The sequence below is a fragment of the Anopheles nili genome, chromosome 2 (assembly GCF_943737925.1).
Source record: "Anopheles nili chromosome 2, idAnoNiliSN_F5_01, whole genome shotgun sequence".
Lineage (NCBI taxonomy): Eukaryota > Metazoa > Arthropoda > Insecta > Diptera > Culicidae > Anopheles > Anopheles nili.
In genome coordinates this window covers 49,229,532-49,247,405 of record NC_071291.1, presented here as the reverse complement: position 1 = coordinate 49,247,405, position 17,874 = coordinate 49,229,532, and the positions used below count along the sequence as shown (strand labels likewise).

The window sequence follows — 17,874 nt, the reverse complement described above, 5'->3', positions numbered from 1 at the left end:
TGTGATAACATCCAGGGCCATCGATGCAATTCTGTACTCCGTACGCGTTTTGGTTGCCTCACCCCATCTTCCCCCCTCTTCCTCTCTCCCTCTCCTTCGTGAACAGCTTTTTTTTGTTTCACTTTTCATTTTTCAGACAAAATACACCCGATGCGTGGATCCGATGCATGTTTAGCTGCAAAGAACTATGTTTCACTATATTCCCCACCCGCAACCTCCCTTTCCCTAGGTGTCGGGAAGCTAGACCTCAATTCTTTTCAATAGACAATTGATGGTCCTGAAAAGGACCGTTTTTTGTGGGACCCAACAGACAGACCGACCGACCGACCGACCGATCGACCGAACACTTAAGCACGCTCGCCACGGATACGACGCGCCAGCTGGATGTCCTTTGGCATGATGGTAACACGCTTGGCGTGAATCGCGCACAGATTCGTGTCCTCGAACAGACCGACCAAGTACGCCTCGCTGGCCTCCTGCAGCGCCATCACGGCCGAGCTCTGGAAGCGCAGATCGGTCTTGAAGTCCTGGGCGATCTCACGCACCAGCCGCTGGAAGGGCAGCTTGCGGATCAGCAGCTCGGTCGACTTCTGGTAGCGACGGATCTCGCGCAGCGTGACCGTACCGGGGCGGTAACGATGGGGCTTCTTCACACCACCAGTGGCCGGGGCACTCTTGCGCGCTGCCTTGGTGGCAAGCTGCTTGCGGGGAGCCTTTCCTCCGGTTCGAGTCATATAGAAAGCTCTAGCAAAGCCGCGGGCTTTTGACCGTTCGTTGGCTTGTGGTTGAGCCAACCATTTCCCAAGAACAAACGTGTATGATCTGTGTGGTGAACACGTGCGATATCCTCTTAACCACGCGTCGACCGTTACGCTTACGGTGTTGAGTTGGCAGCAGGTCTAGCTGTTTTGTCATACAATTTCGCGGGATATCAATGTTCGATGGCCATGGATTACGGGGAATCCTTTTATAGAGCAGTCTTCGGTTGTATGTGAAACAACCCAATCAATCTTCTTCTTCTTTACTGGCCCGATCATTGAAGTCCTGTGTACAAAACAATCAATCAATATTCAGTCAGCTGCCATACAATCAATATTCAGTCAGTCTTGTGGTTTGTGTAATCTGCTCTGATGCTCCTTGCATGTAAGGAAAGGTTCGCCGTCGTTTCACTATCGTTTACCGGCCCCTACAAATAAAAGCACGAATTCGTCTAACCTAATCTGCAACATACATACCATACCATACCATACCATACTAGCCGCTCGGCACCCAGGCGCACAGAGAATTTGAGCTTCTTCTTCAGCTTCGTTCAGCTTCAATTGGCATTGGCAATCACAACTTTGTTTGGTCCTAAGCACCGGTGGTCCTAAGCATCGATGCCGTACATCCAACCTGCCACTCCATACAATCAATACAATTGTCACACACAGTGGCGAAATGTAAAAAACAAAACCACCCTATGTTTATGCTAGTGCCGTTTGACGTTTGCATGGTGATTTTTTTGGGTGCTGTCCACATCGACCAGATGACCAGAAATTCAACAGAAATGCGTTCCCGTGCGCAAATTGTTGCATGATAATTATCGCCGCATTGCCTACAACCATTCTGCAGCGATATATGTTGCGTTTTTATCATTTCTTTGCCCATTACGTACACTGGCGTGCGGACGAGAAACTACAAAAAACCACAAAAAAACTAAAGCACCGTATCGCAGTGCTGACGTACTAATTAAGTACATTTTTTACAACCATCCAACACTGAAAAACAACGCTTTTTTACGATTTTCATGAAAATTGTTCACACTCATTTGCACACAAAAACCCACCAAGACCAACATAAAAACCCATGATTGAGTGTTTTTACTTAAATTTACTATTTTACTGAATTTCTGAACGCTTAATCACCGATAAATACCGCTGTTTTACGATTTTCATGCAAATTAGGTTACACACATTTTCACACCAAAACTCACGAAAACCAACAAAAACAACCAAAAATGAGTGGTTTTACTCTAGCTTACTATTTTAGTGAATTTTTGCAACCTCTACTACCGATAAATACCGCTTTACGACCATTGCGATAAAATTCAACTGTTCCATGCATCAATTAATAACACCAATAATAAGAAAAATAATGTCAATAATAATGAGAATAATTTATTTCATTTACCAACATACACATTATCAATTTTTTTTGTGTATTTTTATAGAGACTTTGAGCCGGCGTGGCTACATTCGCCTCTAAAGTTCCGTATATTCCGATGTTGTTTGGCTTTGCAGCTGTGATGTGGTTATATTTGCTGCTTTAGATTGGTGAGCCGTAGGAATTTAAGTAATTTCGCTTCGCTTTTTTTATCCGGATATAATATTTTGTGCAGTTGTGGGTCAAGAAGGCAGGAGGTACGGTGCCTTGAGAATCCTAGACAGTCCACAAGAATATGTTGGACTGTAATAGAAACTCCACAGTAACTGCATAGTGGCGGAGGCGCTCGATCTAATATGTGTGTGTGTGTAAGCCGTGTATGGCCGATGCGTAGGCGGGACAGAGTTTTTTGATCATTGCTGTTATTAGTATCAGGCCAGGGTGTTGTAGTTGTTTTTATTTTTCTTAATAGTGGTTGTTGTAGGTTGGACCAGGTGTATTCCCAGCTTTTGGCTATTGCTTGATTGGTTGAGTTCTGTATATCTTTCCTGGTTATTGGGTCGTGCCCAGTGAGACAAATTCAGCTTGCTAGGGGATTTAGCGGCGATTCGCCACCAAAATGCCACTTCAAGGTGGAAATTTAGCGACTTGGAACTCTTAAGCAGCCACGAGTTCTACTTAGTAGCAACCAGCAGCTCTTAAGCAGCCGCGCGCTGCTTAGTGGCAACCGGCGGCTCTTAAGCAGCCACGAGTTCTACTTAGTAGCAACCGGCAGCTCTTAAGCTGCCGCGCGCTGCTTAGTGGCAACCGGCAGCTCTTAAGCAGCCACGAGTTCTACTTAGTGGCAACCGGCAGCTCTTAAGCAGCCACTAGCTGCTTAGTAGCAACCGGCAGCTCTTAAGCAGCCGCGCGCTGCTTAGGAGCAACCGACAGCTCTTAAGCAGCCACTAGCTGCTTAGGAGTATCCATTTGGCGACCTGAAGCGCTGAGTTATATTGAACAGCAACAGAATGTGCAATTCTCAGTCAATATTGCCATAACGAATATACCGTATCTTGTGTAGAAAATTTTTAATTAAAGAGTGAAAAAAAGAGAAATTTTTTTGTTACAAAAAACATTAATTTTGAATCAGTATTTCGAGTGTAGGCCTCAGTGTATATACAGTAGTGAAAGCAGACTGTATTATAAATTTGAAATCTATACGACAAAAAGGAAAAAGGACTTGTTTTCCATAACAGGGCTAAATTTGTCTTATTTGTTGAAGGTCTTACTAATGAAAAGGTATTTAGAACATCAATAGGTAAATGCTTGTTGTTAATGTGACATTTTTATCGTAAGAAATGATGTAAGATTAATCACAATGTAATTTTTAATCAGAACTTGGTTCTAATTTATTTGAACCAATTTGGGACGCCGAAAAAAACACTAGTTCAGGTTCCAGCAGCAGTGATGTGATGTAAATATTTCGATCACAGATTGTTTGCGTTACTGGCCACTTACAACAAATTAATCTCACAATTGCGTGAGAAAAATTTTAGCTATTTTAAAAGATATAAACAATTGTATATTTCCGAAAATTATCAAAATCGTACTAAAAGATCTGCAATCTCGGCGTTTATCTATGACTGAAATTAATGACGGACAATATTGGTACGAAGCGCTGGCGTGCGTCACCTACACACGAAAGTACCGAGCTCGAATCTCGACTGACCGTTCCCGGAAGTAAAATTATTTTTTATTTATCAATTATTTATTAAGCTTTTTTTCATTTTACTAACAAAAATAAAAAAATCACATAACATATATTTATGGAGAATCTATACATACTCATAAAAAAATGAAGAAATAACAGCGCGCAAGGCAAATGAGGCAGATTAAACGAAAAACAGAAATGCCCGAGCACTGCTCGGGCAAATCAGTAGGTGCACGTTCAATATAACTGTACAATATATCTTATAAATAAAAATGAATGTTTGTATGTATATATATATATATATATGTGCCTATGCGCGCGCTTCAATGGGGTTTCCACTGAACCGATTTGCATCAAACTTGGTACATAGGTGCATAATGGTCTCGGATTTGGGCGTTTGATTTTTGTTTTTTTTTAGAGCCCCCCAAAAGGGGGGCTCCCATACAACCCCAATTCGCGAATATTCATTTAAAAATACAAATGATGCCCGATTAAGCTGAAATTTGGTACATAAATGTTTCATTACTTTAAACGAATACTGGCAAAATTTCAGCCTCCTCAATGAAGAACAAAGGGGGGCTCCCATACAACCCCCCCTTCCAAAAAGTGATTATTATTCGCTTAAAATTATAGTCGTAGCCCGATTTTGTTGAAATTTGGTGCATAAACGTTTCATTACTAAAAACTAATACTCGCAAAATTTGAGCCATTTCAATGGGGAACAAAGGGGGGGGTCCCATGCAAACCCCCCCTTCAAAAAATGAATATTATCCGCTTAAAATTATAAATGACGCCCGATTTGGCTGAAATTTGGTACATAGATGTTTTATTACTTTAAACAAATACTGGCAAGATTTCAGCCTCCTCAATGAAGAAAAAAGGGGGGCTCCCATATAAACCACCTCTACCCCCCCCCCCCCCCCATCTAACAAATCTATATCACTAAATCACTAAATCTAAATCACTGAACCGATTTGCACCAAACTTGGTACATAGGTGCATATTGGTCTCGGATTTGGGCGTTTGATTTTTTTTTTTAGAGCCCCCCAGAAGGGGGGCTCCCATACAACCCCAATTCGCGAATATTCATTTAAAAATACAAATGATTCCCGATTTAGCTAAAATTTGGTGCATAAACGTTTCATTACTAAAAATCAATACTCGCAAAATTTGAGCCATCTCAATGGGGAACAAAGGGAGCTCCCATACAAACCCCCCCTTCTAAAAATGAATATTATCCGCTTAAAATTATAAATGGCGCCCGATTTGGCTGAAATTTGGTACATAGATGTTATATTAGTTTTTATTTTTCTTAATAGTGGTTGTTGTAGGTTGGACCAGGTGTATTCCCAGCTTTTGGCTATTGCTTGATTGGTTGAGTTCTGTATATCTTTCCTGGTTATTGGGTCGTGCCCAGTGAGACAAATTCAGCTTGCTAGGGGATTTAGCGGCGATTCGCCACCAAAATGCCACTTCAAGGTGGAAATTTAGCGACTTGGAACTCTTAAGCAGCCACGAGTTCTACTTAGTAGCAACCAGCAGCTCTTAAGCAGCCGCGCGCTGCTTAGTGGCAACCGGCGGCTCTTAAGCAGCCACGAGTTCTACTTAGTAGCAACCGGCAGCTCTTAAGCTGCCGCGCGCTGCTTAGTGGCAACCGGCAGCTCTTAAGCAGCCACGAGTTCTACTTAGTGGCAACCGGCAGCTCTTAAGCAGCCACTAGCTGCTTAGTAGCAACCGGCAGCTCTTAAGCAGCCGCGCGCTGCTTAGTAGCAACCGACAGCTCTTAAGCAGCCACTAGCTACTTAGGAGTATCCATTTGGCGACCTGAAGCGCTGAGTTATATTGAACAGCAACAGAATGTGCAATTCTCAGTCAATATTGCCATAACGAATATACCGTATCTTGTGTAGAAAATTTTTAATTAAAGAGTGAAAAAAAGAGAAATTTTTTTGTTACAAAAAACATTAATTTTGAATCAGTATTTCGAGTGTAGGCCTCAGTGTATATACAGTAGTGAAAGCAGACTGTATTATAAATTTGAAATCTATACGACAAAAAGGAAAAAGGACTTGTTTTCCATAACAGGGCTAAATTTGTCTTATTTGTTGAAGGTCTTACTAATGAAAAGGTATTTAGAACATCAATAGGTAAATGCTTGTTGTTAATGTGACATTTTTATCGTAAGAAATGATGTAAGATTAATCACAATGTAATTTTTAATCAGAACTATTTAGCCCTGTTATTTTTTTTAGCTATTTTAAAAGATATAAACAATTGTATATTTCCGAAAATTATCAAAATCGTACTAAAAGATCTGCAATCTCGGCGTTTATCTATGACTGAAATTAATGACGGACAATATTGGTACGAAGCGCTGGCGTGCGTCACCTACACACGAAAGTACCGAGCTCGAATCTCGACTGACCGTTCCCGGAAGTAAAATTATTTTTTATTTATCAATTATTTATTAAGCTTTTTTTCATTTTACTAACAAAAATAAAAAAATCACATAACATATATTTATGGAGAATCTATACATACTCATAAAAAATGAAGAAATAACAGCGTGCAAGGCAAATGAGGCAGATTAAACGAAAAACAGAAATGCCCGAGCACTGCTCGGGCAAATCAGTAGGTGCACGTTCAATATAACTGTACAATATATCTTATAAATAAAAATGAATGTTTGTATGTATATATATATATATGTGCCTATGCGCGCGCTTCAATGGGGTTTCCACTGAACCGATTTGCATCAAACTTGGTACATAGGTGCATAATGGTCTCGGATTTGGGCGTTTGATTTTTGTTTTTTTTTAGAGCCCCCCAAAAGGGGGGCTCCCATACAACCCCAATTCGCGAATATTCATTTAAAAATACAAATGATGCCCGATTAAGCTGAAATTTGGTACATAAATGTTTCATTACTTTAAACGAATACTGGCAAAATTTCAGCCTCCTCAATGAAGAACAAAGGGGGGCTCCCATACAACCCCCCCTTCCAAAAAGTGATTATTATTCGCTTAAAATTATAGTCGTAGCCCAATTTTGTTGAAATTTGGTGCATAAACGTTCCATTACTAAAAACTAATACTCGCAAAATTTGAGCCATTTCAATGGGGAACAAAGGGGGGGGGTCCCATGCAAACCCCCCCTTCAAAAAATGAATATTATCCGCTTAAAATTATAAATGACGCCCGATTTGGCTGAAATTTGGTACATAGATGTTTTATTACTTTAAACAAATACTGGCAAGATTTCAGCCTCCTCAATGAAGAAAAAAGGGGGGCTCCCATATAAACCACCTCTACCCCCCCCCCCCCATCTAACAAATCTATATCACTAAATCACTAAATCTAAATCACTGAACCGATTTGCACCAAACTTGGTACATAGGTGCATATTGGTCTCGGATTTGGGCGTTTGATTTTTTTTTTAGAGCCCCCCAGAAGGGGGGCTCCCATACAACCCCAATTCGCGAATATTCATTTAAAAATACAAATGATGCCCGATTTAGCTAAAATTTGGTGCATAAACGTTTCATTACTAAAAATCAATACTCGCAAAATTTGAGCCATCTCAATGGGGAACAAAGGGGGCTCCCATACAAACCCCCCCTTCTAAAAATGAATATTATCCGCTTAAAATTTTATATGACGCCTGATTTGGATGAAATTTGGTACATAGATGTTTCATTGCTTCAAACAAATACTGGAAAAATTTGAGCCTCCTCAATGAAGAACAAAGGGGGGCTCCCATACAACCCCCCCTCCAAAAAGTGAATATTATCCGTTAAAATTATAGGCGTTGCCCGATTTTGCTGAAACTTGAAGCATAAACGTTTCATTACTAAACAGTTATACTCGCGAAATTTGAGCCATCTCAATGAGGAACAAAGGGTGGCTCCCATACAATCTCCCCCTATAAAAAATGAATATTATCCGCTTAAAATTATAAATGGCGCCCGATTTGGCTGAAATTTGGTACATAGATGTTATATTAGCTTAAATCAACCCCGGCAAAATTTCAGCCTCTTCAATGAAGAACAAAGAGGGGCTGTCATACAACCCCCCCCCCCACCCCCACCCCGTTTAACAAATCATAAAATATCACTTTGAAGTACATATGTCGTCGAAATCAACTATAATTTTATCACTTAATACAAAGACTTTCTAAATTTCAGTTCTACAAGCGGATAACCAAATGGTTGTCCCTCTCCCTCTACCAAATACATAAAAAATATTGAAAAATACACAAGGCATCCAATTCGATTGATACACGCTACAAATGCTTCTTCCTATTCATAACGCGACGAAGATTTATTTACGCCAGTGGGAAACAAAGGGAGGTTTCCAAAGAACCTCCTGTCTGTATTACCAAGAAAATAATTCGGTCATAGCAATAAAGCTTGGTCCGGATGATTTTAGGTGAGGATGATTCTGTTTACACAAAATTTTAAAAACAAGAGCTCCCATACGAGCTCTTCCTATTAGAGTATTGGAAGATATGGTCAAGCATGGCAATCATGTCCGATTGAAATGAAATGAGGCAAATTCATAAAAATGTCAATATTTACTGGAAAATTAGAATGGGACGTTGCAGCTCTCCCGGTTGGAGACAAATTCGTGGAAGGGCATACAATCCCTGCTCGGAATATTGAAAAAAAAAAATGCCCAAAGTAACAAATATCGTCAAATTTAACAACAACTTTTCATGTACGCCTTAACACAGTCTATACAACAAGTTATAAAATATTATATTCTGCAATGCGGAAATGGGTGGATGGAAATCTAATTTATTGTTATGTTCAAATATCGCTCAATGATAAAAATGGTTTTTTGTTTATTCTTTTTTACAAGTGACTTTTACATTATGGTCGGGAAAGGAATTTCCATTATCAGAATAAAAGAAATTAACAAAAATGTAAAGTCGTCAACAAACAGTCCAGTTTCCTGCAACTTTTCTCTCTTCAAAAATTTATTTAGACACTAAACTGGGCTTAGAAAGTCAACTCATTTTCTTCTCATGCATGTTTACATTTAAAAGTGTACAATATTTTGCAACACATAGCGCTATGCCGTTATTCAGTAAGATTCAGTTTTTAATTGTGTTGAGTAGCGTTGGAAATGTGGTTGGTGTAATAAATTTAAATATCGATTTCAGAGCGTAATGATTACAAACATGAAATGAAGTTTTGAAAGAGAACAGCAATACAGATCAAATATAAAGGAAAATGGAACACTGTTTCCAGGTAGCTTCAGTGACAAAATAAGAATAAGTGTTAGAAAAGTAGAAAGATTTTGAACGTCATACATGCTCAGGATGGAACAACATGCTACATTTCCTTATTGCTATGTAAATAAATTTATGTGACGGATCCAAGACAAATGATACTGTATAAAAAAGTATTTCCGAAAGAATTAAAGAGGAAAACACAAGGCATAAAAAATATGTTTTACTAATTTGATGACGTGCAAAATGCGAAAGATTATGAAGCTAAATGGAAGTTGTGAAACAACAAGAGAAGAAAGGATTTTATAAAAAAAATCCTTTTCTTGAAAAAAATCCTTTTCTTCATAGCTAAGATGGTTAAAAGGCTCGATTTGTTATAAAACAGTGAACGATATTTTGAAAAAGCCAGGTACAACCAATTGGAAGGGATATGCCAAGAGGACCAGCGAGAGATGAATTGATTGAAATAGAAAACCTTCAAAGACGAAGCTAGGAATAACGTTTATAGAATGATTACAACTAAATAAGAAAAAAATAAAATGCACATCAAAAATTGAATTACCCAAGCATACGTAAAAATGCCCCTTTATTTTTCCTCAAACTACGTCGACCCGAATGAAATCGGGTTTATCAGCTAGTGATGAAATAAATAAAAAGTGTGCATTGTATGCGAAAATATCTATGTGCACAATTTCACCAGGATATGTAGGAATTGGTGTTTTCACTGGGATAAATTTTTGAGGATTTCGATCATATTTTTGGGTAGTACAAATTTCGCATGTTTTAGTGAAATTCTGTATGACCTTTCGCATACTGGGAAAGTAAAATTTTTTAATAAATTGTAGGGAATTTTCTTTCGCGTTTCTATGAGCGAAATTATGAATCTCTTTTATTTTTTCTAATTGCGTTTCCTCTTCTTTCAAATCTTCTACAATTTTCTGAGTAAATCGAATATTCATTGTCTTAGGATTATACAAATCCTTAAAATTTTCTTGAATTATTCCCATTGTTTGTTCACTGCATAATATACCATTTCTTAAATTGGGATTTAGAAATTCTTTCATTTTTGCCGTCAGAAACGTCTTAGTAAATTCTGGTTCATCAAATGTGTGTCTATGAAATCCATTGAATGGTGTATTGTGCTCGTAATTTGAAGCATTGTTCAATCTAAAAATTAATTGATTTTTGAAAACGTTGATTGGAGCTTCTGTTGCTAGTATAACAATAAATCACAATGTTCATTCAATCATTCATGTTCAATCATTCTATCACAATGTTATCAGAAACAAATTATTTCCTTTACAACTTCTGTCCGAACAGTAAGGAGTGTTTATTAGCATCATGACGGGCCAATTTTAATTTTTGGGCGTATGTACTACACGTTGATATTCTATACCAAGTATTCTGGGTTCGAATCCTGTAACACGAGCGCAGGAAAAAAAGATGAATTTAGTAGCAAGGAGAACAATTTCAAGTATGGGAAATATAATATGTGTCAAAGGGGTGGGGGGTGGGGGGTGGAGAGTAGTCAAATAGTAGATAGAATCAGAGAGAATCAGGAAATTGAGAGAAAATAAAAGCAAGAAAAGAATAAGAGGGAGCGAAAAAAATTTTTTTTGTCTGAATGCTACTTTTAGGGCTTAAGCAGCGCTTAAGCAGCGCTCTATACTAAAAAACGGTTGCCGCTAAGCAGCTGCGATGCTACATTTAGCTCCAAGTTGCCACTAAGCAGCGCTGCATAACGACTGAAAATATACTCTTAAGGGGCATCGACTTAAGCGCTGCTTAACGGCAAAATGAACCTTATTTGTCTCACTGGGCCCTCCTGGGATCATGCGGGTCCGACATCCTGTCGGTCCGCCTCACTCTCCTTGTTCTTTTTTAGGATGTTTTCTCTCTGGTAAGTCTTCTTCTTCACTATGCGGGAAATACTGTGTGTTTTTGTTCTTCACTATTACACTGGCTGTATGTCACGCCCACTTATTTTGGTCCACCGTTTTTTACACTTTTGAACTTAGGCACAAAGCCACTCCCACTTTCTTTTGTTTTCTGCAAAATTAGGCAAAGGAGGAGCTAAGCTAAGCGTCAACGATAAACATATGCTGTGTGATAACATCCAGGGCCATCGATGCAATTCTGTACTCCGTACGCGTTTTGGTTGCCTCACCCCATCTTCCCCCCTCTTCCTCTCTCCCTCTCCTTCGTGAACAGCTTTTTTTTGTTTCACTTTTCATTTTTCAGACAAAATACACCCGATGCGTGGATACGATGCATGTTTAGCTGCAAAGAACTATGTTTCACTATATTCCCCACCCGCAACCTCCCTTTCCCTAGGTGTCGGGAAGCTAGACCTCAATTCTTTTCAATAGACAATTGATGGTCCTGAAAAGGACCGTTTTTTGTGGGACCCAACAGACTGACCGACCGACCGACCGACCGATAGACCGAACACTTAAGCACGCTCGCCACGGATACGACGCGCCAGCTGGATGTCCTTTGGCATGATGGTAACACGCTTGGCGTGAATCGCGCACAGATTCGTGTCCTCGAACAGATCGACCAAGTACGCCTCGCTGGCCTCCTGCAGCGCCATCACGGCCGAGCTCTGGAAGCGCAGATCGGTCTTGAAGTCCTGGGCGATCTCACGCACCAGCCGCTGGAAGGGCAGCTTGCGGATCAGCAGCTCGGTCGACTTCTGGTAGCGACGGATCTCGCGCAGCGCGACCGTACCGGGGCGGTAACGATGGGGCTTCTTCACACCACCAGTGGCCGGGGCACTCTTGCGCGCTGCCTTGGTGGCAAGCTGCTTGCGGGGAGCCTTTCCTCCGGTTCAAGTCATATAGAAAGCTCTAGCAAAGCCGCGGGCTTTTGACCGTTCGTTGGCTTGTGGTTGAGCCAACCATTTCCCAAGAACAAACGTGTATGATCTGTGTGGTGAACACGTGCGATATCCTCTTAACCACGCGTCGACCGTTACGCTTACGGTGTTGAGTTGGCAGCAGGTCTAGCTGTTTTGTCATACAATTTCGCGGGATATCAATGTTCGATGGCCATGGATTACGGGGAATCCTTTTATAGAGCAGTCTTCGGTTGTATGTGAAACAACCCAATCAATCTTCTTCTTCTTTACTGGCCCGATCATTGAAGTCCTGTGTACAAAACAATCAATCAATATTCAGTCAGCTGCCATACAATCAATATTCAGTCAGTCTTGTGGTTTGTGTAATCTGCTCTGATGCTCCTTGCATGTAAGGAAAGGTTCGCCGTCGTTTCACTATCGTTTACCGGCCCCTACAAATAAAAGCACGAATTCGTCTAACCTAATCTGCAACATACATACCATACCATACCATACCATACTAGCCGCTCGGCACCCAGGCGCACAGAGAATTTGAGCTTCTTCTTCAGCTTCGTTCAGCTTCAATTGGCATTGGCAATCACAACTTTGTTTGGTCCTAAGCACCGGTGGTCCTAAGCATCGATGCCGTACATCCAAGCTGCCACTCCATACAATCAATACAATTGTCACACACAGTGGCGAAATGTAAAAAACAAAACCACCCTATGTTTATGCTAGTGCCGTTTGACGTTTGCATGGTGATTTTTTTGGGTGCTGTCCACATCGACCAGATGACCAGAAATTCAACAGAAATGCGTTCCCGTGCGCAAATTGTTGCATGATAATTATCGCCGCATTGCCTACAACCATTCTGCAGCGATATATGTTGCGTTTTTATCATTTCTTTGCCCATTACGTACACTGGCGTGCGGACGAGAAACTACAAAAAACCACAAAAAAACTAAAGCACCGTATCGCAGTGCTGACGTACTAATTAAGTACATTTTTTACAACCATCCAACACTGAAAAACAACGCTTTTTTACGATTTTCATGAAAATTGTTCACACTCATTTGCACACAAAAACCCACCAAGACCAACATAAAAACCCATGATTGAGTGTTTTTACTTAAATTTACTATTTTACTGAATTTCTGAACGCTTAATCACCGATAAATACCGCTTTTTTACGATTTTCATGCAAATTAGGTTACACACATTTTCACACCAAAACTCACGAAAACCAACAAAAACAACCAAAAATGAGTGGTTTTACTCTAGCTTACTATTTTAGTGAATTTTTGCAACCTCTACTACCGATAAATACCGCTTTACGACCATTGCGATAAAATTCAACTGTTCCATGCATCAATTAATAACACCAATAATAAGAAAAATAATGTCAATAATAATGAGAATAATTTATTTCATTTACCAACATACACATTATCAATTTTTTTTGTGTATTTTTATAGAGACTTTGAGCCGGCGTGGCTACATTCGCCTCTAAAGTTCCGTATATTCCGATGTTGTTTGGCTTTGCAGCTGTGATGTGGTTATATTTGCTGCTTTAGATTGGTGAGCCGTAGGAATTTAAGTAATTTCGCTTCGCTTTTTTTATCCGGATATAATATTTTGTGCAGTTGTGGGTCAAGAAGGCAGGAGGTACGGTGCCTTGAGAATCCTAGACAGTCCACAAGAATATGTTGGACTGTAATAGAAACTCCACAGTAACTGCATAGTGGCGGAGGCGCTCGATCTAATATGTGTGTGTGTGTAAGCCGTGTATGGCCGATGCGTAGGCGGGACAGAGTTTTTTGATCATTGCTGTTATTAGTATCAGGCCAGGGTGTTGTAGTTGTTTTTATTTTTCTTAATAGTGGTTGTTGTAGGTTGGACCAGGTGTATTCCCAGCTTTTGGCTATTGCTTGATTGGTTGAGTTCTGTATATCTTTCCTGGTTATTGGGTCGTGCCCAGTGAGACAAATTCAGCTTGCTAGGGGATTTAGCGGCGATTCGCCACCAAAATGCCACTTCAAGGTGGAAATTTAGCGACTTGGAACTCTTAAGCAGCCACGAGTTCTACTTAGTAGCAACCAGCAGCTCTTAAGCAGCCGCGCGCTGCTTAGTGGCAACCGGCGGCTCTTAAGCAGCCACGAGTTCTACTTAGTAGCAACCGGCAGCTCTTAAGCAGTCGCGCGCTGCTTAGTGGCAACCGGCAGCTCTTAAGCAGCCACGAGTTCTACTTAGTGGCAACCGGCAGCTCTTAAGCAGCCACTAGCTGCTTAGTAGCAACCGGCAGCTCTTAAGCAGCCGCGCGCTGCTTAGTAGCAACCGACAGCTCTTAAGCAGCCACTAGCTGCTTAGGAGTATCCATTTGGCGACCTGAAGCGCTGAGTTATATTGAACAGCAACAGAATGTGCAATTCTCAGTCAATATTGCCATAACGAATATACCGTATCTTGTGTAGAAAATTTTTAATTAAAGAGTGAAAAAAAGAGAAATTTTTTTGTTACAAAAAACATTAATTTTGAATCAGTATTTCGAGTGTAGGCCTCAGTGTATCTACAGTAGTGAAAGCAGACTGTATTATAAAATTGAAATCTATACGACAAAAAGGAAAAAGGACTTGTTTTCCATAACAGGGCTAAATCTGTCTTATTTGTTGAAGGTCTTACTAATGAAAAGGTATTTAGAACATCAATAGGTAAATGCTTGTTGTTAATGTGACATTTTTATCGTAAGAAATGATGTAAGATTAATCACAATGTAATTTTTAATCAGAACTTGGTTCTAATTTATTTGAACCAATTTGGGACGCCGAAAAAAACACTAGTTCAGGTTCCAGCAGCAGTGATGTGAACGAAGTGTTTTGCAATTCGATTTGCGTCATTCATCCATTCTTTGCATTTTTTTTGACAACAGATTGTTTGCGTTACTGGACACTTACAACAAATTAATCTCGCAATTGCGTGAGAAAAATTTTAGCTATTTTAAAAGATATAAACAATTGTATATTTCCGAAAATAATCAAAATCGTGCTAAAAGATCTGCAATCTCGGTGTTTAGTTATGACTGAAATTAATGAAGGACAATATTGGTACGAAGCGCTGGCGTGCGTCACCTACACACGAAAGTACCGAGCTCGAATCTCGACTGACCGTTCCCGGAAGTAAAATTATTTTTTATTTATTAATTATTTATTAAGTATTTTTTTATTTTACTAACAAAAATAAAAAAATCACATAACATATATTTATGGAGAATCTATACATACTCATAAAAAATGAAGAAATAACAGCGCGCAAGGCAAATGAGGCAGATTAAACGAAAAACAGAAATGCCCGAGCACTGCTCGGGCAAATCAGTAGGTGCACGTTCAATATAACTGTACAATATATAACAATAAAACTGTGAAGGGATTAAGTTAAAGAATGTCGTAGCATACTTTAATGCAAAGAATGGATGAATGAATTGAAACTGCGATAGGAAATAGCGCCATGATTTTCGGACTGTTGTTTTCAAAGGATTATTAGCATTTTAAAGAACCGATGAGGATTTCAGTAAAGATTCTTATGACAAACATCATAAAAGGCCATCGGCAATTTACATATTCAAAATGTTAATATTATCGATGATGTAGTTACACCTGATCCTCTACAACCAATCGATTTAGGAGTAAGAGTTTGTTTTGTTTTTCAGCATTACAAAGCTATCAGGCATGTTTATCTGTTTTATCTGGCATGTTATAAGGCATGGCAAATGTTTTAATTTTCTGTACGGAATTTGGCATCAAATGTTTGAACGATTGCAACAGATATTTTTAATTTTGCAATAGCTCACTCTTTTTTTTTTTATTAATTTTATCTCGGTACGATGCAAGAGTACAGCTTGCTTGGCCGTCCAGGATTAATCCGTGTTTCAGAGGGATACTCCTCAATCTTAATTATTTGTGGAACCGCCAATAATTGGCGTATGTCATATTAGCTCACATTAATATTTGAGCGCCGACTATTCTTTGTAAAGGCAAAGTAAATAAAACCTCATAGGATAGTAGAAAAATAAACAACAACAAGCTTGCTATCATTCTATCACAATGTTATCAGAAACAAATTATTTCCTTTACAACTTCTGTCCGAAGAATAAGGAGTATTTATTAGCATCATGACGGGCCAATTTTAATTTTTGGGCGTATGTACTACACGTTGAAATTCTATACCAAGTATTCTGGGTTCGAATCCTGTAACACGAGCGCAGGAAAAAAAGATGAATTTAGTAGCAAGGAGAACAATTTCAAGTATGGGAAATATAATATGTGTCAAAGGGGAGGGGGAGGGAGTAGTCAAATAGTAGATAGAATCAGAGAGAATCAGGAAATTGAGAGAAAATAAAAGCAAGAATAAGAGAGAGCGAAAAATTTTTTTTTGTCTGAATGCTACTTTTAGGACTTAAGCAGCGCTCTATACTAAAAAACGGTTGCCGCTAAGCAGCTGCGATGCTACATTTAGCTCCAAGTTGCCACTAAGCAGCGCTGCATAACGACTGAAAATATACTCTTAAGGGGCATCGACTTCAGCGCTGCTTAACGGCAAAATGAACCTTATTTGTCTCACTGGGTGGTTTGTATGGGTTTTATTTCTGCCTTTAGTGGCTAAGAGGTCTGCTTTTTCGTTCCCTCGAATGTTTGCATGGCTGGGAATTCAACATAAGGATACTGTGGATTCCTGTGCAAGTTGTTCGAGCTTTTGGATGTTAGCGTCTCTAGAGTTGCCGTGTTCTAAAGCAGAGAGTACGCTGGCACTATCTGTGAATATGACAGATGGTTTGTCGGAACGTAGGCAGTCTGCTATTGCAATGATAATGGCTATTGCTTCGACAGAAAAGGATGATGTATGTTCTGGCAGTTTGATGGCGATTTTGTCAAATTTGGAATAATTTCCACAGCCCGCTGTGTTGTTGTGGCTAGAGCCATCTGTGTAAATGTGGTGGTGGTGTTTGTAATATGTTTGGCGCATTTCAGAGAAAAGAGTGTTGGTTTCAATCTTTCGTTGCTGTTTGTTGAAACTGTCTCTGAAATGCCAGTCGCTACCAGAAGTCGACCGAGCTGCTGATCCGCAAGCTGCCCTTCCAGCGGCTGGTGCGTGAGATCGCCCAGGACTTCAAGACCGATCTGCGCTTCCAGAGCTCGGCCGTGATGGCGCTGCAGGAGGCCAGCGAGGCGTACTTGGTCGGTCTGTTTGAGGACACGAATCTGTGCGCGATTCACGCCAAGCGTGTTACCATCATGCCAAAGGACATCCAGCTGGCGCGTCGTATCCGTGGCGAGCGTGCTTAAGTGTTTGGTCGATCGGTCGGTCGGTCGGTCGGTCAGTCTGTTGGGTCCCACAAAAAACGGTCCTTTTCAGGACCATCAATTGTCTATTGAAAAGAATTGAGGTCTAGCTTCCCGACACCTAGGGAAAGGGAGGTTGCGGGTGGGGAATATAGTGAAACATAGTTCTTTGCAGCTAAACATGCATCGGATCCACGCATCGGGTGTATTTTGTCTGAAAAATGAAAAGTGAAACAAAAAAAAGCTGTTCACGAAGGAGAGGGAGAGAGGAAGAGGGGGGAAGATGGGGTGAGGCAACCAAAACGCGTACGGAGTACAGAATTGCATCGATGGCCCTGGATGTTATCACACAGCATATGTTTATCGTTGACGCTTAGCTTAGCTCCTCCTTTGCCTAATTTTGCAGAAAACAAAAGAAAGTGGGAGTGGCTTTGTGCCTAAGTTCAAAAGTGTAAAAAACGGTGGACCAAAATAAGTGGGCGTGACATACAGCCAGTGTAATAGTGAAGAACAAAAACACACAGTATTTCCCGCATAGTGAAGAAGAAGACATACCAGAGAGAAAACATCCTAAAAAAGAACAAGGAGAGTGAGGCGGACCGACAGGATGTCGGACCCGCATGATCCCAGGAGGG

The 17,874-nt window shown here is 40.2% G+C and overlaps 2 protein-coding genes across 2 annotated transcripts; one reads left to right on the top strand and one right to left on the bottom strand.

The window, feature by feature from the left end:
* Positions 1 to 347: 347 nt before the first annotated feature.
* On the bottom strand, positions 348 to 11,906 carry LOC128724919 (uncharacterized). Its single transcript, XM_053818644.1, is given in 3 exon segments — positions 348 to 744; positions 9,974 to 10,005; positions 11,532 to 11,906. Coding segments are annotated over 3 exon segments (804 nt in total).
* Positions 11,907 to 13,609: 1,703 nt separating this feature from the next.
* On the top strand, positions 13,610 to 17,242 carry LOC128724908 (uncharacterized). Its single transcript, XM_053818632.1, has 3 exons — positions 13,610 to 13,636; positions 13,848 to 13,897; positions 16,990 to 17,242. The coding sequence occupies exons 1-3, from the start codon at positions 13,610 to 13,612 to the stop codon at positions 17,240 to 17,242; spliced, it is 330 nt and encodes a 109-aa protein (XP_053674607.1).
* Positions 17,243 to 17,874: the final 632 nt, after the last annotated feature.

Bases quoted from the DNA above. Each gene is read 5' to 3' on its own strand.
- LOC128724908 (XM_053818632.1), top strand. From the start codon at position 13,610: ATGTTGGACTGTAATAGAAACTCCACA. The intron at 13,637-13,847 runs GTAACTGCATAG...TGATTGGTTGAG, and splicing joins ACTGTAATAGAAACTCCACA to TTCTGTATATCTTTCCTGGT. The intron at 13,898-16,989 runs GCTTGCTAGGGG...CTGAAATGCCAG, and splicing joins TGCCCAGTGAGACAAATTCA to TCGCTACCAGAAGTCGACCG.